Source organism: Bombus pascuorum, chromosome 4 (genome assembly GCF_905332965.1).
Source record: "Bombus pascuorum chromosome 4, iyBomPasc1.1, whole genome shotgun sequence".
In the NCBI taxonomy this organism is placed as follows: Eukaryota; Metazoa; Arthropoda; class Insecta; order Hymenoptera; family Apidae; genus Bombus; species Bombus pascuorum.
Window position 1 is genome coordinate 1205683 of NC_083491.1, and position 22906 is coordinate 1228588.

The 22906-nt window shown below is 33.2% G+C and overlaps 6 protein-coding genes across 15 annotated transcripts in view; 3 read left to right on the forward strand and 3 right to left on the reverse strand.

The window, feature by feature from the left end:
- Positions 1-6369, forward strand: part of LOC132906402 (matrix metalloproteinase-2) — a 117738-nt gene extending 111369 nt beyond the window's left edge. For all 4 annotated transcript variants that reach the window (XM_060958566.1, XM_060958565.1, XM_060958567.1 and 1 more), the window contains 4 exons: positions 4529-5010; positions 5206-5504; positions 5713-5816; positions 5901-6369. In XM_060958566.1, the coding sequence (XP_060814549.1) occupies positions 4529-5010; positions 5206-5504; positions 5713-5816; positions 5901-6142 (1127 nt within the window). In that variant the 3' untranslated portion in view covers positions 6143-6369. The remainder of the gene's footprint in view (positions 1-4528; positions 5011-5205; positions 5505-5712; positions 5817-5900) is intronic.
- The window catches only part of LOC132906398 (uncharacterized), a 77816-nt gene that overhangs the window by 46722 nt on the left and 8188 nt on the right, over positions 1-22906 (forward strand). The window contains exon 2 of one of the 3 annotated variants that reach the window (XM_060958555.1): positions 22181-22662. The gene's annotated coding sequence lies outside the window, so the exon portion shown is untranslated. Of the gene's footprint in view, positions 1-22157; positions 22663-22906 lie in introns of those variants that run through there. The other 2 variants (XM_060958554.1, XM_060958556.1) reach the window with 2 other exon arrangements.
- LOC132906408 (phosphopantothenoylcysteine decarboxylase) lies at positions 6494-8750 on the reverse strand. Of its 2 annotated transcripts, none has more exons than XM_060958577.1 (3): positions 8546-8750; positions 7466-8301; positions 6494-7068 (listed from the first exon to the last, which is right to left on the reverse strand). In XM_060958577.1, the coding sequence occupies exons 2-3, from the start codon at positions 7889-7891 to the stop codon at positions 6898-6900; spliced, it is 597 nt and encodes a 198-aa protein (XP_060814560.1). In that variant the 5' UTR covers positions 7892-8301; positions 8546-8750; the 3' UTR covers positions 6494-6897. The 2 variants fall into 2 exon arrangements, with proteins under 2 accessions (XP_060814560.1, XP_060814561.1); XM_060958578.1 differs by lacking the exon at positions 6494-7068 and adding an exon at positions 7081-7378.
- LOC132906092 (cytochrome c oxidase assembly protein COX19) lies at positions 8671-9271 on the reverse strand. The gene is given in 1 exon segment (XM_060957957.1): positions 8671-9271. A coding segment is annotated over 1 exon segment (330 nt). The 5' UTR covers positions 9001-9271.
- Positions 11331-15104, forward strand: LOC132906405 (ATP-dependent RNA helicase DDX47). The gene is made up of 8 exons (XM_060958573.1): positions 11331-11539; positions 11979-12072; positions 12171-12335; positions 12414-12580; positions 12656-12892; positions 12970-13193; positions 13257-13518; positions 13615-15104. Exons 1-8 carry the CDS (start codon positions 11471-11473, stop codon positions 13756-13758), a joined length of 1362 nt encoding a protein of 453 aa, XP_060814556.1. The 5' UTR covers positions 11331-11470; the 3' UTR covers positions 13759-15104.
- LOC132906401 (CCR4-NOT transcription complex subunit 3) lies at positions 15953-20909 on the reverse strand. Of its 4 annotated transcripts, none has more exons than XR_009657983.1 (10): positions 20383-20903; positions 19292-19524; positions 19058-19213; positions 18801-18980; positions 18424-18711; positions 18055-18310; positions 17369-17976; positions 16810-17019; positions 16298-16698; positions 15953-16221 (listed from the first exon to the last, which is right to left on the reverse strand). XR_009657983.1 is itself a non-coding variant. In XM_060958563.1 (10 exons), the coding sequence occupies exons 1-10, from the start codon at positions 20405-20407 to the stop codon at positions 16600-16602; spliced, it is 1983 nt and encodes a 660-aa protein (XP_060814546.1). In that variant the 5' UTR covers positions 20408-20905; the 3' UTR covers positions 15953-16599. The 4 variants fall into 4 exon arrangements, 3 of the variants coding, with proteins under 3 accessions (XP_060814546.1, XP_060814545.1, XP_060814547.1); XM_060958563.1 differs by having other exon boundaries at positions 15953-16698; positions 17369-17637; positions 17710-17976; positions 20383-20905; XM_060958562.1 differs by having other exon boundaries at positions 15953-16698.

The window sequence follows — 22906 nt, forward strand, 5'->3', positions numbered from 1 at the left end:
AAGCAATTTGTTATATCGTCGTGCACCCAAAAAGTAAGGAAAATCAACGAAAAGGGTTTTGGTATTCGAATCTAGCGTGCATCGATGCTTGTTTCGAGAAAGAGATAAAGTTAAAAGAGAAAAACGTAGAAAAAACAACGCAAATCTCGAGACTTCTCCTCTCTGTTTCTTTCAGTTCGACGAGGAGAATATCTCTCTTTTCGTTGCATCGTAACGCGATCTTTCATAAACGTTCCTCTCGGGACAATTTGCTTCTTGTCTTAATTACCCCGATTTTCCGGTAACTCTTCCTTTCCCGAACGATCCCACCTTCTCCTTTCTTTCCTATTTTTTCCTGTTGAAACTTTACTTCTCCGAACACACCGTGCTCTATAAAATCGACAGCTTCGTTCGAGTCTACCACTGCAACGATGATATTTCCTTCATCGTTTCGCGTTTCTTCTTTTTCCACGTGACTTCCCTTTTTTTCGTCAAATTTTGCTGTTACATAAAAGATATAATTTAGAACAAACGAAGCTGGCACCCCGCTGGGGGTAGCCACCCACATGCTATATTTATTTTTTATTTTTATTTTTTTTTTCTTCACCAACAAGATATAACACATTACCAAATGTCCATAAGGACAAATTGTAAAATAACCAAAATAAAATAAAAATTTTGCTGTTACACGTACTTGAGAACACCGACGTACAAACTATTCGCATTAATCAACGTAATAACATAGAGGTGCCGTTTATAAACTGCAGGAAAACTCGGTTAAAGCATGATCCTTAAATACGGTTTTTCCCGTACGAAATCGTGCACTAGGTTCTGATAGAATTGTTTATGTACGTGCATATTCTCCGTCACGGAGATAGGAAAAACGAAGCTTTTACGCCAGCTTTTAGCCTCCGATCTGCCGATGTAGCAGAAACGATAAAAACTCATTAGCACGAAGAAGCGTGTCGCTTAATTGCGAATCACTTTGTTACTGGTTCTTGAATTAGCGACGTAATCCGGTGGACTGGAAGGCAAAAAGCAGGAAGGTAACAGCATCCTAACTCATAGCGTTATTTCGTAAAATCGTTTTTAACGCTCCGAATAAAATAAGTGTTTAATGTAAAGAGAGGATTTGGAAAAACAAATAGTTTAAAATTTATTTACAAATTATTCGGCTCTACGTGTACGTTACTCTCTAAAGGACTGGATAACCTACTCGCTTGATCGTTCGTCATCTTCCGATTCCTTCTAATCACTTCTAACGACTTTTAATAACTCCTGACCGCTTTTAATCGTTTTTGTCTCAACTGAGACCCTCGACGCTCGTATATATACACTCTCGCGCGTGCAGTGTAAATGTACCATCTATTTAACAATAAGATCGATGAATTTGAAGTTGTTTTGTCATAAACGAAAATTTCTGTTGTCGGTGTGAATTGTAATAATCTTTCAGATTGTTGCTTATAGAAAGGAATGCTCTTTCTTTTCTTTCTTTTTTTTGATCGTAATTTTCTCTTCTTTCCTGCGATCGAAGGAGCAAAATTCAACGAACACAGAGAAAAAGAATACCCATATACATAATTTGACACGATTGTTAAAGCTGGCATGGAATTTGTCGAAGTAATTACTTGAAGGAAAGAAGAAAAACTCTACACTTTTTCTCTTGTCATAAAAGATATAACTTAGAAAAAACGAAGCTGGCACCCCGCTGGGGGTAGCCACCCACATGCTATATTTATTTTTATTTTATTTTTTTTTCTTCACCAATAAGATATAACACTTTACCAAATGTCCATAAGGACAAATTGTAAAATAACCAAAATAAAATAAAAAAAAACCTTTTCTCTTGTATACCCGTGACCTGGAGACCGCTGTTAGGAAGAGAAGACAATTTAGTGGAAGAATTCGGAATAAGGAGAGATGCGTATTATTGCGCCCTTGAGTATAAATTTTGTTTTGGATTACAAGCTCTAGAAAGAAAAGAGCTATAAGCAGATTTCTATTGCTGTATCTTGTAGCCTTTAGTTAGAGTTAGAAGATTAATTTTTTGATAATCTCCTTTCCTATAAATATTAGATCGTCCGAAAAGTTTCTTTCGTTTTATAAGCAAATAATGGATGCACATTTTCCGTTTTGTATTATTTTATCGAATTACGTACGATCCAGTTTGTTCTATCAAAATAAAGATCACAACGTTCGACAGATTAAGTTTCACGTTCCGAAGAGTCCTGTTTTGCGGCCAAGTTTCAGGACAAAAAATACAACACAACCAAGAATACACAAAAGCTCCGCTCCCCAGCGGCTTAAATCCAAAAAACAAAAATAAAAAAAAATAAACACAAAAACCGTAAAACGTCGCGTAAACGTCGCGTATCGGTACTTTTGCCTAACACGCTTTACTCAAATTCATTGTTTATTGTGAATTCCAAAAATGTATCAAAAAAAACAAATCTTGGCAAAATAAACGATTTAAAAAAAAAATTAGGTTTCACGTTTGTATAAAGATGCATCGTCGTAAAAGTCGTGTCTCTAAAAGAAAGACACTTCTCGGACAATCTGACGTACGAATGCGCTCCCTACGCTTCTTCTGTTGTATCGTAACGCTATAAGAGTGAGGATCTGGATCGGCATAAATCGTATACGTTGCGAATTGTGGATCTTAATTGCCGAAATAAAAGTAAAGGGACGCTAAGGTTATACTTAGAATTCGTATTAAAATAGTTTTAGATTTATTTAATAAACGATTTCCAGGATCTTCGTGGATATACGTTTGCACGCGTCTCGTCATTCCCTTCCATACCACACTGCCAACGGAACAGTTGCGTTCATCCGTTTTTCGAGATGCTGTGCATACACATATTTTCCACACACTGATATTCACATACGCGTGTCACTACTACGCGGCCAGTCTAGTCCGGCACACAAAATTATACATATCTCGATAGTATACTTATTATTTATTTATTTCAATATGTTTTTCTATTACCAATTCATCCACTGGTTCTTCTATCAGTCAACCTCGGCAAAATGAACAGTCGAACGAAAGCAAAACAAAGCAAAATTAATAGTCAAACCACCGAGGTTTCTTGAAAACTCCATTATAAATAGCTGGAGTCAGGTATACGAACGAGAAGTCAATGGCAATAAACGTTATGCATAATACATCGCGGCATGCAAAGTATGTATATATCATGCGCAACCCCGTACTATCTGCATTATTGCATTATTCAGGAACGGCGTGTGTCCCAGAATCGAATGATAATTAATATTCGTGAGGGAGCTACCAATTAGCGAACGGAATCTGTACGCGGCTGCTGTGGTGAAGATAGAAAGACAGAGAGAGAGAGAGAGATTAGAGAAACGAATAAACAGACAGAGAATGAAAATGAAAAAACTGACCCGTCTAACATCGTCTCTTTAACTATCGATCTAATTACAGCGACGATACTTTCAAAATTACAATTACAATGTTTTTGATGACAACATTGATGAATTAACGTCTTAAATTCCCAGAGACTATTTTCGTCTTCAACCTCGAGTCAAAGGCGTTTCTCAAGTTAATTAATTCTAATTAATCCTATTCTAAATAGAAAAGATTCTATTTTTTTTCAATTTTATATGGTAATTTGGTGAGCATTAATACCCCCATAAAAGTACGTGCACGATATACTCTTGGTTTAAACGAAAAGTTTGTAGTTACAGCTTGGAACATCCGCAGTGATGCAACTCGCAGAATATCTAAAAACTTTGATCACCGAAAGACGTGTTCCGCGAATAACTTTCGCTCTAAAAGTTCTACGACGTCGTTTATCACTTAACATAGAAATAATAAATTAATAACGATTTTTACATGTGTTTGAAACAACGAGAAAAGGAAATTACATCTTGTACACGATTGGAACGTACAGAGAGCTTGAGGTTCGCCTTTGTTTTCTTATTCTGAATTATAAATAAAAATAGTTCTGTGCGGATAATGTAATCCGATTTTACGTCTGGTTGCCGAACGTAGAGTCTGGGAAGCTGACGTTGTGTTTGGTATCAAGATACGGAAATAGATGTTTGTTTCGGCATTAAAAGTAATGCCGTGAAAGATGCGTTGAATTAATTCAATTTCGAAACATAGAATACGCTTTTCTCTTTTCCTTTCGTCTCTCTCGTATTGAAAATGAATTCAGGGCTGAACCATCTTTGCGTCTCTGCATGTGTTTCTAAGAAGATAACGACTTACGGCTTATCGTGCCTTTCATCCCAGTTTTATCGATCCGTGCGAAACGATTCGAATTATTGGTGTATATTAATTAAATTATACTTGCAGCTACTTATCGAATATTTTGCTACTTTTAATATTACCGATTTTTACTTTTGTCTTATTTTATCGATCGTTTAACACCATATCGAGTAAGAAGCGAGAAAAGAATATTTCAAGCCCTGGATTTTTTAAATTATACTTTATTTCCGATCTTAATGGATATTAAAGTAGTTAAAGGCAACGATCAATTTATTATGTGCGTGATAGTTGTTTAACGAGTACCTCGTGATCGTGTTACAGGTGCACCCGAAGAGAAACTCTGGGCCAAGATACCAGGTGGTCCGCCACCTCCGGAACGACCTACAACGGCCCGGACAACTACGACAAGCGTTGGGACGACGTACAGACCATGGAGAACACGACCAACCAGGCCAAATCACTATCCAAACGACGACAGGCCTCGCCGCCCTGATCGCTACCCTCAAAAGCCGGATTACAGAACAGAGAGACCAGAGAGGCCGGAGGACAGACCTCAGAGGCCTCACAAACCTCACAAACATCACACCACCACCACTAGTACCACTACTACCACTACTACCACTACTAGCACTACCACTACCAGTACCACCACCACGACCACCACCGTCAGGACACCGTACACGCAAAGGCCAAGGCACCGATGGACAACGCCGACACCCAAAAACGATAAACCGGATAAATGTGATACCAGCTACGATGCCATCAGCATTATTCGCAGGGAAATTTTTGTTTTCAAAGGACGAGTAAGTTGTCGAATGAGATTGCAAATTTTCAATATCCTCGATGAACGCGTGGAAATTTCATTTTTGGACGTTTCACGTATCGATAAATGTTTTATTGACAAATTTCTCCAGGATATAGAATAAAAGAGATATACAGCGATGGAATAGAAATAAAGAAACGTAATACTAATATATTGTAATCTGTGTCTTTTGTAGTATTTATGGAGAATCGGTGACCAAGGATTGTACGAGGGATATCCAGCGGAAATCACGCGTTTGTTCAATCTACCTGAGAACATCGATCACGTGGATGCAGTGTACGAGAGGCCAGACAAGAAAATCGTTTTCTTTATTGGCAAAAGGTACTATGTTTTCAACGCCAACAATCTCGAACCGGGTTATCCAAAGCCATTAACTAAACTGGGATTGCCAGAATCATTGGAAAAAATCGACGGTGCGATGATTTGGGGACACAATGGAAGAACTTACTTCTTTAGTGGATCTGAGTATTGGAGGTATCGAACAAAAATATTTTATTTGCGATTGATATCAAAGTTAAAATAAAATTAGAACATATGTAACATCAACGCATAACTTTGAAACGGGCGAAAATTATATTAAGCGGAAATAAATGATTTAAATCGGATTTAATTTAATTTATATTATATATAATAATTATAAAAATTATAAAAATTAAATTTGACGATTATGATATTCGTACAGGTTTGACGAATCAGTAAACCACATAGAACTCGACTATCCAAGAAATATAAGCATGTTCGCTGGTGTTGGAACCGACATCGACGCTGTTTTCCAATGGAAAGATGGTCTGTATTCGTGCAATCGATTGTGATAATCAAATATATGTAATCGTTGTATGATAAAAATGATGAAACGTGTGTATCTTTTAGGCAAAACATACTTTTTCAAAGGGAAAGGCTTTTGGGAATTCGACGATCAAAGAATGAAGGTTGCGCACGAAAAACAAAAATTATCAGCCCCGTTTTGGATGGACTGCCCTCCGGAATTGGAAACGAACGATGTGGAAAGTTATCCGAGAAAATCAAAAATCATGGCCTCGAGCAACGCGTCGTCACGATCGACCTTCTTCCTCGGGATATTTTTTATAGCGTATTTTAATAAATATTTGTAAACTGTGATATTTATGTGAAGTCGTGTATAAATATTTGTGCGTATATGCATATGCGCCCCAAATTTTAACACACAAACAAAGAAATACACAAACGCGCGTGCGCGCGCGCGCGCACGCACACACGCACACCGTTTTCCTTATACCGAGTATATATAAAATAATTTTAATAAAGTAATTTTTAAATAATTTTAACGAAAATTTTAATAATAAACGATGACTTATCCTAATTTGTGAATTTTTTATCTTTCCAATAGACTCTTTACACTGCATAAACAGTTTAATTGTGAATTATAAGATATACGAAGCGAGAAGTTGTTTTTAAAAAGAAAGAAAGATCAAGGGAACCTTAAATTATGTTATCTCATTTAACTCATATATTTAACAAAAACATGTACATATTTATTTACTGTATCAACGTTGAACGATATGTTAACAGAACTTTTTTACATTTTTTTACATTTTATTTTGGCGAGTGAACAAACGGACTCTGCTTTATTTACTTTTCTTAAAGCAATTGTTTTAGACGTTTCGTTTGAGCAGCAAAATATCGCGACATAGTGTCCTCGGGAAAGCGTAATCTTACAAGTCAATACTTGCGACTGAACTCGAATTTCATTATGAGCATAAATTATTTAAATTCCACCATAGTGCGCGTTATTCTTTCGCTTTTAAATATCTTTTCTTCGCAAGATTTTTCACATGTTATACGTATGACGATAAAGCTTCGTTGAATGTTTCACTTTAACTTCCTGATGCTAAAGGCGCAAATCCGGCGGCGAATATGGGTCCCAAGGATTAAGCAACCTCATCGTAGTTTGAACGATACTGTCTACTTCTGCCATTGCACCTATTCCTACATCGCCACACATAAGAGTTTTAGAAATGCATGTAACCTCCTTATATCCCCAAGACTTTAACAGAGCTATCTAAGAAAAGATAAGAATAATCAAGTTTAATCACACAATACCGCAGATTTATGTTTAACAAATTCTGTTAAAGTGTTTTTTTTTCTAACAAACTTTTCAAGTTTACCAGGTTCTTCTTTTTCAAATTTTTACTATTCTAGATTAGTAAACCATAAAGACAAAAAAATTAAATTCAAGTAATTCCACTAAAACAGATTTTCATCGCTTATCTTGTCTAATTTAATTAAAACGTTACAAAACTTTTTCCCATAACCACTAGTTCGAAGATTAATTCTATGATAAAGAATTGCCCGATCTTATATCCAATTAACTCGAACCATAAATATGATTAAAGAGAGATATTTATGTATAATATATATATAAAGAATATTATATATTTAAATATAATACTACGTACCTGTGGCGCAGTAACAGGATGTTCCCACATTTTTGTATTCATGGCAGGACAAAAAATCAAAGGTTTCACTGGATCCCAGGCACGTGCGACGCAAGTTAAGATATTATCGCATATGCCACTGGCTATTTTACCAAGGGTATTGGCATCTAGTGGAGCGATTAAAAATAAATCAGCCCACTTCGCCAGATCAATATGTAATATAGGATCGCCTCTACCTTGCCAAGCTGCCCATTCTACAGTGTCAGATAATATTTGAGTTCCTGGAGGCAGTTCTGCTTCTTTCAAGAAATGTTTAGCCTTTTCAGTGACTACTACCCTTACATCCAAATTATTCTGCCATAACTTCTCTACTAATTGTGGCAATTTAATTGTTGCAACGCTACCGGTACAACCAACTAGTATCTTTTTTCTAGAGGTGCTTGACATTTTCACAAATTTACGTTTGCTTCTTTTTTTAATGTGTTATTTAGTTCTGTTCTATCGGTTATATCAACAGACGATGTAAAATTACAACAATATTGAAAGATATATCCCTATATATTAGGCCTTCCGATGCAAAATGTCTAAATTACATTGAATAACTGAAAACTATAATTAAAAGAGATCAATATTGTATGAGATCGACAATAATTTCTCTTCTTCTTAAATGTATTATTCTCTATATTAAATGTATTATTATTTCTAACAGTTTATTTTAAATATTTAATAATTTGCTTCCAAGTCTCTTCACTGCACTACAATCACTTTAATTTGGCTGTATATCAGAAAGAAATTCTCTATTGATAAGGTCGAGTCATCGTCGTTCACAAATCATTTTAAACAAATATCGGTAATAACTCGGTAATGACTCGGTAATAACTGCTCGCTCGCGATCGCGTCCGCTTATCTATACTGGTCGGGTGGGATTCGGAAAATTCAAATATGTCTTAGATTGATGGTTGCTCTCAACGGCGACATTGTTTTTGCCCGGAGACAATTTAATGTTAATTTCGTGTGTCGAGGCGGTGTCCGTGTTCCTAGGCACAGCAACAACATGAGTCGCTCTCGCTTCGCCTCGTCCTATGACTCATGTGCCGCTACATATATATTATTTATAATTTGTGATGTACATACGTAAGTTATATGTTGCTAAAAATTTGTAAATATATTCTTAAAATTCGTGGGAGTATTTTCTATAGTGAAACAAGAATGACCAGCGAAAAAGTTCATAAATACCAGCCAAGTGATAAGAGCGGTGATCTACAACGTCGCGACAATCGATTAGTAATAAATCGCTGCTGTTATGTCTCCTTGACCTCATCAGAAAAACCGAGATTAGACCAATCTTCTCGCGCCATAAGCTCATTATCCATCCGACAACCAAGGTAATCCTTTATAACATTTCGACACATTGTGTTTTCGTTCTTATTGTCGATCAAACAACGCATATATTTGATCATAAGCTTTCTGCAGACACCCTCATGATCGAGTGGAAAACTACCTTTCTCCGGAGGTATGGATGTAAGTACCTTCTGTGAGAATGTGTACGTGGACATCACTACCGCCGGTCACGTTCATACAAAAGAATCGGTGGAACAATGAATACACACAGAATTTTCGAAAACCTCTTTTAAACAAACTTATTACGAAATAAACGGTAGACCAAAGCCACCATTGTAGAACATTCAATGCAACAGCGCCACTTGTGATCGTTTCTTTAACTTCGTTTTATGCACTCTATATTATGTAACCACAGAAGAATATGGTGATCGCCGATGCTTATTGGAGAAATTCAGTCAAAAGTAAGCGAATTACCAACGATAAGCACCGGTGATCTCCTTACTCACCCTGATAATACAACAAAAACACATTTACGCGGCAAGAAGCATAACATATAATATATGATATTAAACATAAATTTACATAAATTTGCATAAATTCACATATAAGTTAAAATATTGAAATTCCACAATATTTAAAATTGTCATCAAAAGATAACATCACCGATTCATAATAATATGTTTTACGTATCAAGGCGGATACGCAATAAGTTACTAGACTTCGAACCAATCATGCATGTTCCTTCCTTTTTCTTTTTTCTCGCATTTCATTTCTCCCTATCTCTTTCGCTTTTCTATATACTATCTATATAAAACCATTACAGAAATAAAATATACAAATTTTTCAATGCTTACAAGACAAAAATATGTAAAATTACCCCATTAATATACAAGTACTTAGAAAATATTGAAATACTCTACATTACAATATTTAACCAGTAAGCATAAATTGTAGCAGGTTCTAGGTATACTAATTTCAGAGAGGAAATGAGAGTACCCACGCTTATGGACCTGGTTATTCCCGGACTAGTGCTGCGCCATGCGGCCAGTTGCTGAATTTAATTGATATTACCTTATATAAGAAATTAGGAATCTGCCCTGCTTGGTTGCACACTAGCATAGACAAGAACCTATTGATTTCCACGCTACAAGAAGAACCTATTTAATTGTACGGTCCTACGGAAAAGCTCATATCTACTTTTCTATCCGAGATAGACAAATATAAGAATGACAAAATCGTGCAATAATGAAACTAACTGTAAGAGAGAGAAGTTAATTGTTTATAATAATATAAAACAGTATTAAAAATAGTACAAAATGTCAGAATATAATAATTTATTAATAAAAAACAAGGAAAATAAATAAATTTCTGCCGCTGAGGAAATCTCAACTGCTCTTCGCCCTCCCTCTTGATTCTTGAGACTTGCGTCCTTCTTTCTTGATGTCTTCTCGGGCGCGAATCCTCCTCAACTTTAACGAAAAGCTCTCCTTCGGATGCTCCTAGAATCATTGAAGTAATTGATAGGACCTATAAAAACATAATCGCAATAGCAATCAATTAGCTCATATTACTTGCTATATAATTCATAATTATATCATATAATATAATACAATTAGTAATTATATGTCAAATAAAAATGATAGCCCGGGTCTCACCACGTGGAGGTTGGCCGCATATGGAGACCCTCCCTGAAAACAAGATTTCAATTAAGTCTCAAATTAATCGTATAACGTTATATGAAGTATTATTTTGAATTTGCAACAATATTTTACAACATTTATTGTCATGACAATATAAAATAATTGGGAGTCAAAAACAAACAAAAAAATCATCTTTTCTAGGTTATTACTATTACATTACTATGTATGCATTAACTATTACTACATAATAATTCAAAAATACCGTACCTATCCAAAAATTTAATTTCATTTAAAACCACCCTACTGTCCTATCTAATTGTAAATCACATTTAAACTATATAATCGGAGATATAAAGAATCTGGAATTCCTATTTATATAAAAAGCTACAATAAATCTAATAATAAACGGGGAGGAGAACATCTTATGAAATAAATTTACATTTCAAAACTTTCAATTCCTTCTGTGTACCTTGAGATGCCTTGTATCTCTCTCCACAGGTGCTACAGAAATCCCTGGAATAAACTTAAGTATAGTATTCTTTCAACTTTCAAGTTGGTGAAATTGAGAAATAGATGATATATTTAAAACAATGTTCGTTAACAATTACGAATAAAATTATGTTCTTAATGAAAAGCTTTTATGTGTTACACGTGTAAGGTTGCTATTACTATATAAAATATGATACGTATTAATAAAAATACCGTTATATATATTATTTAATTATTCATACTACTATTAATAAATATATTTCAATTCTTGTTACTCAATACGTTCTTGTCTATGCTAGAGTGGAACCAAACCGAACAGTAGATCCCTAATTTTATAAGTTCTTATATATTCTAATGTCAATTAAACTCAGTACTTGGCCACATGGTGCAGCACTTGCAATATGAAACTAGAACTACGGGTGTGAGCACTGTCATTTCTTCTCTCCTAATTTCTAGCGTAAATGTTTTCAAACTTGTGAGGAATAAGTTACAATGTGCGTGTAAAATTAAAAATTTATTGTTATTACTATTAATATAGTATATTAATGATTACAAAATGGAAGAAAGTAATCCAACAAAACAACAGGATCAAGAAAATGTAAAGGAACTGACTTGGAAAGATTTGGTAAGTTTAAAAATGTCTGTAACACACATCTAACCTAATCAAAACAAAAAAAGTATTCCATATGTCCTTTTATAATCACATATACATTAAACTTAATGTAACAATTGAATAAATTATTTAACGTAATAATACAAAAATATATTCGTAATTATAAGAATATAACATTTAGAAATTAATATTATATTTGAAATATACTTGAATTGCACCCTATATTTAATTAAACTAAATATATTTAAAAATATATATAAAATTTATCTTTATCTTCATTTCATATTATTATATTCTTGCGGTATTTGAGATACATGATTAATAATTATTCAGTATTTAATATTCATTAACATATATCTTAAATATTTTATTCTTTTAGGAAGAATATGAATAAAATACAAATATTATGCTAATATTTCATTAATATTATGTTAATTGTTAATATTTCTAGGGGATCGTAGACACATTGTGTCAAACATGTGAAGATTTAAAATGGAAATCACCTACAAAAATTCAATGTGAAGCTATTCCGTTAACCCTTGAAGGTAAAATGAAAAGAGAAATAGACATATATATATGAAAGATAAAAGAACTAGAATTAAATTGAAGTACTTTTTGTCAAATTGAATTTAAAATTTATTAGGTAAAGATGTAATAGGATTAGCAGAAACTGGTTCCGGTAAAACTGCAGCCTTTGCTATTCCTATATTACAGGCACTGTTAGACAATCCACAAAGATATTTTGCTCTAATTTTAACACCTACCAGAGAACTAGCCTTCCAAATATCAGAACAATTTGAAGCTTTAGGTAATGCAAATATTTCATTTTGTAGTAATTTAGAATAATGTACTCATGATTATTGCATATAATGTTATTTTATTCTAGGGTCAAGTATTGGAGTAAAATGTGCAGTAATAGTAGGTGGAATGGACATGATGTCTCAGGCATTGTTATTGGCAAAAAAGCCACATATCTTAATTGCCACTCCAGGTAGATTAGTTGACCACTTGGAAAACACAAAAGGTTTTAATCTACGTTCTTTAAAATTCTTGGTAAGTAACAGTAGTAGCTTTATTATATACACATGATAAAAAATTGACGCACCTATTGCACCAATCTTTTAAAAGGTTATGGATGAGGCAGATCGAATTTTGAATATGGATTTTGAAGTTGAAGTAGATAAAATTTTAAGAGTAATTCCTCGAGAAAGAAGAACATTGTTGTTTTCTGCAACAATGACTAAAAAGGTTCAGAAATTACAGAGAGCATGTTTGCGAAACCCTGTTAAAGTGGAAGTTTCAACAAAGTATCAAACTGTTGAAAAATTACAACAATATTATGTTTTTATCCCAGTTAAATTCAAGGTACAAGAAAAAATAATTTTTTCATTTCAAAGTAGAAAGTAGAAATTTCTTTTTTACAATAAAATTTCATGTTGCAGGATGTATATCTTGTACATATTTTAAATGAATTAGCAGGTAACAGTTTTATGATATTTTGTGCGACTTGCAACAATACAGTTAGAACTGCTCTTCTTTTACGAAATTTGGGCTTCACTGCTGTTCCTTTGCATGGACAAATGTCACAGAATAAGAGAATAGCTGCTCTTACTAAATTCAAGGCGAAAAATCGATCTATACTTATTTCCACAGATGTTGCTAGCAGGTAGGTATATGATATTCAGCTTATTTAATTAATTTTTTTCGTGATATATGTTTCTTTTTATAGGGGTCTCGATATTCCTCATGTAGATATTGTAATAAATTTCGATATACCTACACATAGTAAAGATTATATACATAGAGTTGGACGTACTGCACGTGCTGGTCGTTCTGGTCGTTCCATCACATTTGTAACACAGTATGACGTAGAATTGTATCAAAGAATAGAGCAATTGATATCAAAACAATTACCATTGTATCCGACTGAAGAAGAAGAAGTAATGGTGCTTCAAGAAAGAGTAGCTGAAGCACAACGTATTGTAAAAATGGTACAATCAGTTATTTACTATTTGATTATTGCAACAATATTAATAATAACAACAACGATAATGATAGTAATAATTACAAACACTATCGTATTTTAGGAAATGAAAGATATCGAGGACAGTAAAAAATTAGGTAAACGAAAGAAACGTCAAGACGACAACGAGGATGATGATACAGAACAATCTATGGGAGTCAGAAAAAGAATAAAAGGCAAAAATAAAGGAAGGGGCAAAAAGGGTTAAACGGTCTAACTGCCTTATTGAGTACATTTACTTTTCCTTAATAAATAATAGAAATGCAAGATAGTATTTGTTTTTATTGGCATTGTTATTTGTTTGTTTTTATAAATCATACCACCATTCCCCTCTTATGTATTTCATGTATCTCTATTTCAAACTCATAGTTTGTATTAAGATCCTTAAGTAACTGTTAATTTACAAAACCACATTTACTCCCTTTTGCGACATTCGAGTATTTATCTGCATTAAAACGGCGAAAATGGATTCCTTTGATGATTACCGCTGTGTAAATTTATTGCCGTAAAACTAATGAATCTGACCAAGCAGTTGTAAACTACTATTCACAAATTGTAAAATAAGGGAAAATTTTTAATATTTAAGAAACTATTGTTCTATCGTAATAATTTTCTTGCATTGAGCAAACATCTTTATCTGGATAAGAATAGTGTAAATTACATTATTCAAAATCACAAGAATTTAAAATTTTCTGCATTATTTGCTGATATTAATGAAAGGATACTACGGAACAATCGCCAAGATTGTATATCCAATTCAATTTTCTACTTATACATTTTTGTCTAAATTAAAATGGAATTCTGTTTCTCAAAAAATGCAAGACAAAGATTAAAAGTATTTGATATATTGAAAAAATAATAAAAATCTCATAACAAATGCAAAAATATTATACACTGCACTCAATTATAAAATTCGTTAGATTTTTCTCTCGAATCTCTATAAAAAATCATAAATTAACATTGTACATGTTTTCATCGTACAAAATATCCAGGAACGATAACGCTCCACTTTACCTTTATAATAATAATGCAACATTTAAAAGCTACATTAGTATCATTTAACTGTATAAAGTAGCAACAAATCCTTATCCTGTATCTTTTGCATTTTATCTTTTTCTACACATTAGAAACTGCAAAACGATTTTCATCAAAGGTGCACTGAAGAATAATATAATGCTGCAGAAAGTGAAAAATTCTTGATGTTGTAACTTGTATCTACTTAGTTTTCACTGTAAAGTATGCTAATTAAAATGCTGTAATATAAACTGCAATTCTTATAGACCTAACTTCCGTTAATGTACCGTTAACAAGCATGACACCTTCGATATATGTTAAAATATTGAACACCATTAAAGGGTCATTGAAATTGGATGGTGTACAACTATGTTGCAGAATGTTTGCAAAATATGTTAGGAATAAACCTAAAACACATTACAACTTATAAATCAACATTTACTACAACACATTGGTTTCTCAAGAAATACGATTATTCGATACGATTTTATCGAATAGTGCCTTTAATGTAAGTTAAAAAAGAAAAAAAAACAAATAGAACACCATAGGCAGATACTATCATGCAAATATAGTGGTCGTCACAATTTCCATTCATAACAAGAGTATCTGCTTAGAATATATCTATCCTTTGTTCAATAAGTTTAATCATCATCCTAAAGCTAGATCGATCAGGTGAGAAATCTCAACTTTTGTTTTTTATTACTAAAGAATGCAATATGTCTAATCTCGTTGTGGAAGGCTTTTGTAATGATGAATAACACGTATGCAGGCAATTGCTTCAAAGATTGAAGCAAAAGCTTTGTCTTTGTCTGAAATTATTTATTTCAAATGCCGATACTGTCTTGCATCATTTAACGATTAAACGTTAAAGATTAAAGGTACAAGGAAATATACATATATGTACATGTATGTTAAATTAGTGAGAATCTTTTTCTTTTATTTTTTATCGAAGATGCTTCACCGTAACCAGTATCGACAATTTATAATAAATAAATTCGTACAGTATGGCTTTATTTCTCATTCTCTCTTATTCTCTCTCTCTCTCTCTCCCCCTATTTTATTAATTTATAAATACATATGCACAATAATTATCACGAATCGTCATTTGAAAAACACAGTATGTAATAGATAAAAGTTGCTAGAATACTAATCAAATCAAAATCTCTTGAATCGTCAGGGTATGCATTAGAGAAGTAACTAGTAAATTAAGCTACTTTAAATACATAATAAAACCATTGTGACTTCGACGACGAGTTTCAAGACTCGTATTTAAATTGTTAGAATATATCTGTAAGTAACCTGGTCGAGGGCAGAAATCTAATGGATGGAATGTTCTGAATGCAAGGTGTCAAAGATGTGTCAGATGCCAAAAATTGAAACAACTTAAGTTTCATTTAAATGAGAAATAAAATATATTCCATAATATTATTATTCACTATTTCTACACATTCTGTACAGTAATTCACTTTAAGGGTTTTATATCTCAATATACTTTATACAAAAAGGCTACTTATAATCTAACATTAAGACATACCATAGCATGAGCGCCCTCCACCTTACCGTTAAACGGCAGATGGGCCGCACGCATGTTTGTACTGGTATTACGAGTCAGTCGCCAGCGAGTATAACTTCTTCCTCTTGTATCACACACCACACACTAAAATATTAAAAGTGTGTTTCTGGTGCTTTACATTCATTATATCTTATAGTTACATTGTCCCCGATTAACTTACTCCTTCGTTTTATTAGTTGCATTTTTGTTTCTTTCAATTGTGTGATTCATATTTTGCTTTTCTGTTTTTCAAAAAGGAATATCACAATGTCAAAATATAATGAAGTATCTTCATTGCCTGTTATGCATGAGCTTTTCTTTCGGTTTTGTTTCATTTACTTTTTTCTGAGATACTCTTTACCAATAAATAAAATTATATTTTGTGAAAATATAGAATTCTAAAAAATAAAATCTGTTTTTTCCATTTTTGATGATACCGGTACAGAAATAGTGTGTTCGGAGATTCCACAAGCAACAGGACTGTTAATTCAGATCTCTGTCCTCTAAGTACTTGTACTCAAATGTAAAACCTTCCTTTTTTCTTTGTCCCCACTTTTCATAATCGAAATAAATGTAGGTTCCCTGAAACAATTATATTTTACATAGTACCACTTTGCATAGTACGCAATGACGTATATTCAAATCTTATCATCGATTTTTAATTATCACCAGTTAATATTTTATGTTATTAACCTGCTCATATTCCTCGTTGATCACTTTGGGTTCTTCGTGCCTCTGAAACCACATCATATACTTCGTATGAAACCTCCAACTTTGTTTCTTTAGAGCTTTTGCAGCCAGGTACTGGCCTTTAGAACCTTCCATGTAGTAAAATATGAAGAACAACGTTTCCGTGGAAAGACGTTGGAAGAACTCCACAGTATCAGAATGGGGAAGTTGACTCTAACATACAATAAAGTACATATGAACCAAAGTAGAAAGAAATTAAAAATTAATTTACCATATATCTTCAAGAAATAAATAATATTAAAACCAGGATAGCCAGAGTTGATATATGAACTTGTCATCTCTCTACTAAGTGGTATGCAATAGCGCTCAAAAACGCATTAGTAGGTCAATTTTCTCTCAAACAATCGATATTACATTTCGTTATTGACCAAAAGTATCATATCTACAAATTAGATCGTATAATGTCGTGTGAGGAAAGAAGTGAACGGTACCAAATCCGAAACACACGCACGTAAACTTCAACTGAATTTATATAATGATATGATAGATAGTATAATGGTACCTGTTGATAATAAGAAGGTGTAACACATGAATTTCTTGGTAAATATGATCGTAAACGTTCAGAATCAGATGGATCAGGCATATGGTAGTGGGCGGCCTCCATCAATTGGAACTGTAACTGGTGTTCTTTCTGAAGAGGTACTGGCCCGAGAGGCGCAACACCAAGAAGAGGAGGAATGTGTGCATCCACGGTGACTTTGCTGTTATTATTGTTCGCCTTAACGGTGTCAAAGATGTTTCTGTTCGACTCGGACGGCGGTATGTCCAAACCTGCTCGGACAATTACTTGTTGGGCTATAGATTTCAAAGAGGACATGCCATCAGGAAGCTTAGGGATGAGACCATTGGCAGTGGATGGCGCTGGCGAGCAGGAATTTGCGGGCAAAGGTGAAGATCTACTGCTGACTGATGACTGTGGTGAAGAAGATGGTGGGATCGGCGTTGTCATTTCAGTTTCGCTGCTGTGATTCTGATTTTGTGGATTATGCAACACGTGTGTCGTCTGTATGGGCACTGGATTACTGTGCTGCTGCGAGGTTGTTTGTGGCACATTCGAGGTAACACTAGACGCAGACGATGATGACAATAAACCATTTTCACTGCTATGAGCTGAAAATTTTAAAAGTGAGTCATAATATTATCGTTAATCGTCCTTATGATAGTCAACCATTTTTACAATATACTTACAAGATGTTTTACTAGAGGTAGAATGGATGGCTTGTGAATTAGTATGTGATGCAGCTACTGTAGCGAAATTACCAGCATTAGTCGTGGCAATGTGGTTACTTGTAGAACTAGGCGAGCTATGGCTAGGTGTCATGGGAATGGTCTTGCTTGGAGTGCTGCTTGATAATAAATTCGATTTTATGGTGGCAGTGCTTCCCGTGGTTGGAATGCTCGCCTGTGAATTTAATAATGGCCTGACTGCTGTTGGTTTCACAGGCTGAAATTAAAGTATACAATAAAAATTCGTTCGCTATATCATAGTTATCGATACTCGTATACATGTAATGAAACATCGGTGTTGTCATCGTGATCTTACATAAGATTACATACCTTCGTTTTTTTGTCATTATCTGTAGAACTATCACTTGAATGGTTATGCATGGTAGAACTCAATGGAGGTGATGGTATGGGTGAAGTACCAGAGTTAGTTGAGGTTGGTGTACCTCCAGTTTCGTTGCTATTATTACTATCTGTAGTTGCTGATGAGGGAATACCAACTCCAGACAGCTCAACTTCATCGAGACCAATAATATCATCATAGATATATTCATTTTCCTCAAAATCAGGATCCTGCGAGGATTCGATATAATACTCTACATCATCTTTTATCCTCTTAATCTGTGAAACCAATTAAAAGATTAAATAATTATAAGCTTTCAAGGTATTAATATGGTCAAATAACTATATCTTTGTATTAATAAACTTACAGAGTTAACTTCAACAGACATATTGTCCAACATGCGTAACAATGTTTCCAATTTACGGATATGGTAACGATGTTTATCAAGCTTTCCTTTTAATTCATCCATCCTATCCTGCTTATCTTTATCTAACCTTTTTTTCTTTCCCGCGACTAATGATTCCATCTCGGATTCAAATGTATCCAGCTACATTGAAATCATCAACGCATTTTAGTTTTAACAAAATATTTTCCAGTCTATTGAAACATCATCGTATTTCATACCTGAAGATTTAAAGTGTCTATAGAATTTGTAAGCCAATTGCTAACTTCTTCTCGTTCTTTTTGAGCTGGATCAAGCTTTTGAGCAGCTCCTAATCCTTCTTTCGAATAAGCTTTTGTTTTTGTTTCTCTCTCCACAACTTTAAACCTTTCCATTTGCTAATGAAAATATATTACATTTAAAAATTAACATGTAACAATTCTTGCAGTTTCAATTCTATATCAAAATATACTTACAGTTTCGATTAACTTTCTATATTCAAGAAGCGTACTTTTATCCTTAATTTCACCTGATGCAAGCCAGGTTTTAATCTGATCACGTAACCTTTGAAGTTTTTTGATTTCTTTCTTGAGATCTGCTTCATATTTCTCCTTCTGATTACTGTTTGTAGCATTATGAACCTTCTGCCAAATATCTTCAAATGTCTCTACACCCTCCGTTACTTTTTTAAGGCACCGATCTATTTCACCTAGAATTTAAAAAATATATTTTAATTAAGATAATAAATAAATATATGTCATGCATTACATATATCATTTATCTGAGATATAGAAATATAGATTAAATTTTTGAAATTCAGTTACTATAAAAATTTGTTTACATATAAAGTAGCATAATTATTATTAAATCCCATACAAATTAGTAATTGTTGTTAGTGCGTTACATGTAATAAAATGCATAATGTAATAACTACTTTGATAATTTGTTATATATGTATATAAAATCTAAATGATATACTTGACTACGACCAATCAAGTTATAACATTAATAAGTATGATAAAACATGACCCAAAATAACAAAAACAATTTATTTCTGGCAAACAATTCTCCTAAATTACTTGTAAAAGAATTCAGAGTAAGTTATGAATTGAAAGTATAGTTTACCAGGCAATATATATATTGAAAAGCTTATATCGACAAAGGCATTACATATGTTATATCTTGTATCATTATATGTATGTGTTGTGGAAATAATATATAGAACTATTTTAAAGGTTATTCTGACATAAAGAAGCAGTATGAGATTGTCATAGATACAGTACATGCAAGAAAAAATAACTTGCATTAAAGAAACGTATGAAAAGTTGAAGCAGAACACATCAGTTCATCATACCCTGACAACCTGTACCAACTGTCAGACACAGAAGGCTGCTTGCAAGAGTAGATAACGCGAGTTAAAAATAGGCTACTACCGATCGCAAAATACAAACGTTTAATGTGGCAGAGAATTGCAGAGCGCGAGGCAAGAGTGGAATCAAAGTTGTAGTAGTACAGACCCATAACAAAATTTCTGAATGTAAACATGCTGGAAACATTTTCTTCTCACCTTGCAACTTTCTCGTCGCAGCCATGGCTATGTAAACATGTGATACAATAATTCATGCATAGTCTGGACGTAATGGAAAATATACGGAACAATTTTACGGAACAAATAGTCGCTGAACTATTATTCCCTGTATGATATGAGAGGCTCGGCCACAAGATGGCTTCCGTTTTCAAATGACAACGTCCGACCGTCCGTGAACGAGGTGCGTTGGTACTAGTTCCGTTTTTCCGTTAATCTTTTTAATCTTGATAGTGTAGGATATGCGCTACGTTTCGTCGAAAATCGACAGCACATAAAAATACACAAAAAATGATAGCATCAACAAATGATATATATGAAATACTGAATAAATGAGATGGTGTATTATGCATCGGCGCATTCACACATTCTACCTAATGCACATACTTAACTTGTTCGCGTTCATAAACCAATTGAAATTTGGTTAAACCTTTCGATGCGTTCACAATAATTATAATGATTTAGAATCCGGTTATTTTTGCACTTTTATATTTACCAAAAGAAAACAATAAACTCGAATCTCGAAACTCGAAATGTTGTTTTACTTACATGTCACTCGATTTATAGGTATAGATGCCTCAACTGCTAATATTAGAAAAGGTCGTAGATATTCAACAATATATTGATAAATTACTCGAAAGTAACAATAAAAGAATAAAATTTATTCTATTCAATTAAGAATTTTGTACAATATTTATGTATATACTCTCTTTATATACAATTAACAACTTTTTAATGTCATGTTTTGTAAAATATTAAAATAAAGTTAATAATATTCATAGGTTACAATGATGTTCATTTTAAATAAGATGTATTTGAAATAATATTTTCTTAAATAAATTTTACTAATAATGATATATGATATATGTATATCGATATTAAACCTTTTATTTTCAAATAATATAACATATAAGACCAGATAACATATCAGATAATTATAACATGTATAATTATGATATATTTTTGATTAACATATAAGATCAGATAATATATCAGATAATTATAACATATATAATTGATATATTTTTAATTATATTAATTAGGAATGAACGCATGTATGCTTCTTTTCACATAATATAAGAGATTATAAAATAATATTATCGTGATATTAACTTAATATCATTGCTTTTAATGTGTAAACTATATGTCAAAATACAATTAAATCCACTGAATAAAAATTTATATGAAAATTTATACGATAAATTGTAAAAACATTAAAAGTATTTTTTAGTTAACATAGGAAAGGAACATAGTCATAAAATATAAAATATTATTTATAAATTTATTATGTTTTATATTTTATTTAAAAGATTCAATAAATTTTTGTTGTATGACGTACATTTAACATACTTATATATATTTACATACTACTGACTTAATTAAAAAAATATAGCAGTTTTTCATGAAATCTTAGACATAAATTTTACCAATAAATTCTATATAAAATGTGTTGACACAAGTATATATTAGACAAGATACACTGTGTATATATATATGTATATAGATATGTGTATTCATAGTATGTATGTATGTACACACACACACACACGCGCGCGCGCGCGCACGTACGCACGCACGCACGCACGCACGCACGCACGAAATATTTTAAAGAAAATTATTAATAAAAATGCTGACAGGAAATTTATGTTAAATTAGCTTTATCGACGATATTTGGTAAAGAAGATTGAAATATTAGAAACATTTGAACTTTAGTTTTTAAGAAGATAAATAGTGTTTTAAACGAAATTGAACGGTTCAGGTAGCTGGCACAGGTTAAGAGCGAAAGGTGGGGGTATTAGAGGCACTACGTTGGGCGTATATGAATACGTCAACGAGAGATGCCGTCGTTTCGCGTTTCGAGTTTTTGCACAACAGCCGTGGGCCAAGCAACAACGCACTCGCGTTCAAGTCGGTTTACGTTCTTCAAGAAAGATTCGAACTCTTACACTGATTATTCCATAACCGAATTACTGCAGACTATCTTTCTCTCAATGGTTTTGGCCTAACCTCTTCTATCACAAACTACAGTGGAACATGACAAAAGGTGGCATCACTGGAGACGTGTTGGAAGCACGGACGGAGCTGTGCTCATTGATATGACGCCATTTTACTAACCTTTTCGGCGCGGATCGCGACGATCCACTTAAGGTGCTCCATTTCGTATCACTTCAAGAGCGTCCGATTCTATCGTTCAGATTTTACGAACCTTATACATACTTTCGTAATCCGAAGCGATTCGTTCAAGCCGAAATTTACCGGAAGGTACGCATCTCTCATAACACTGGGATCATTTTTGTGTGCAACAAAAGTTTACCAGCAATACTTTTTTGTTGAATCTTGTTATCATGGCATCCTGATTTCGTGTGTTCTTCCATTCGTCATATTTTAACATTAATTTCATTGTAGTAAACTGTTTTTGTGGGAACTTTGGGACTGAATCATTGTGGAATGATATTCACTACGAAAGGCTTCTTGCATGTCATACCATGTACTCAGTTTTGTAATA

What these genes read in the sequence shown, in the direction of transcription:
- LOC132906408 (XM_060958577.1), bottom strand. Translation starts at nt 7,891, where the DNA reads ATGTCAAGCACCTCTAGAAAAAAGATACTAGTTGGTTGTACCGGTAGC. An exon ending in ATCCTGTTACTGCGCCACAG is followed by an intron (nt 7,069 to 7,465) that starts GTACGTAGTATT and finishes ATCTTTTCTTAG; the next exon opens with ATAGCTCTGTTAAAGTCTTG.
- LOC132906401 (XM_060958562.1), bottom strand. Translation starts at nt 20,407, where the DNA reads ATGGCTGCGACGAGAAAGTTGCAAG. An exon ending in ATAGAAAGTTAATCGAAACT is followed by an intron (nt 19,214 to 19,291) that starts GTAAGTATATTT and finishes TATTTTCATTAG; the next exon opens with CAAATGGAAAGGTTTAAAGT. An exon ending in TAGACACTTTAAATCTTCAG is followed by an intron (nt 18,981 to 19,057) that starts GTATGAAATACG and finishes ATTTCAATGTAG; the next exon opens with CTGGATACATTTGAATCCGA.
- LOC132906405 (XM_060958573.1), top strand. Translation starts at nt 11,471, where the DNA reads ATGGAAGAAAGTAATCCAACAAAACAACAGGATCAAGAAAATGTAAAG. An exon ending in TACGTTCTTTAAAATTCTTG is followed by an intron (nt 12,581 to 12,655) that starts GTAAGTAACAGT and finishes ATCTTTTAAAAG; the next exon opens with GTTATGGATGAGGCAGATCG. An exon ending in TCCACAGATGTTGCTAGCAG is followed by an intron (nt 13,194 to 13,256) that starts GTAGGTATATGA and finishes TTCTTTTTATAG; the next exon opens with GGGTCTCGATATTCCTCATG.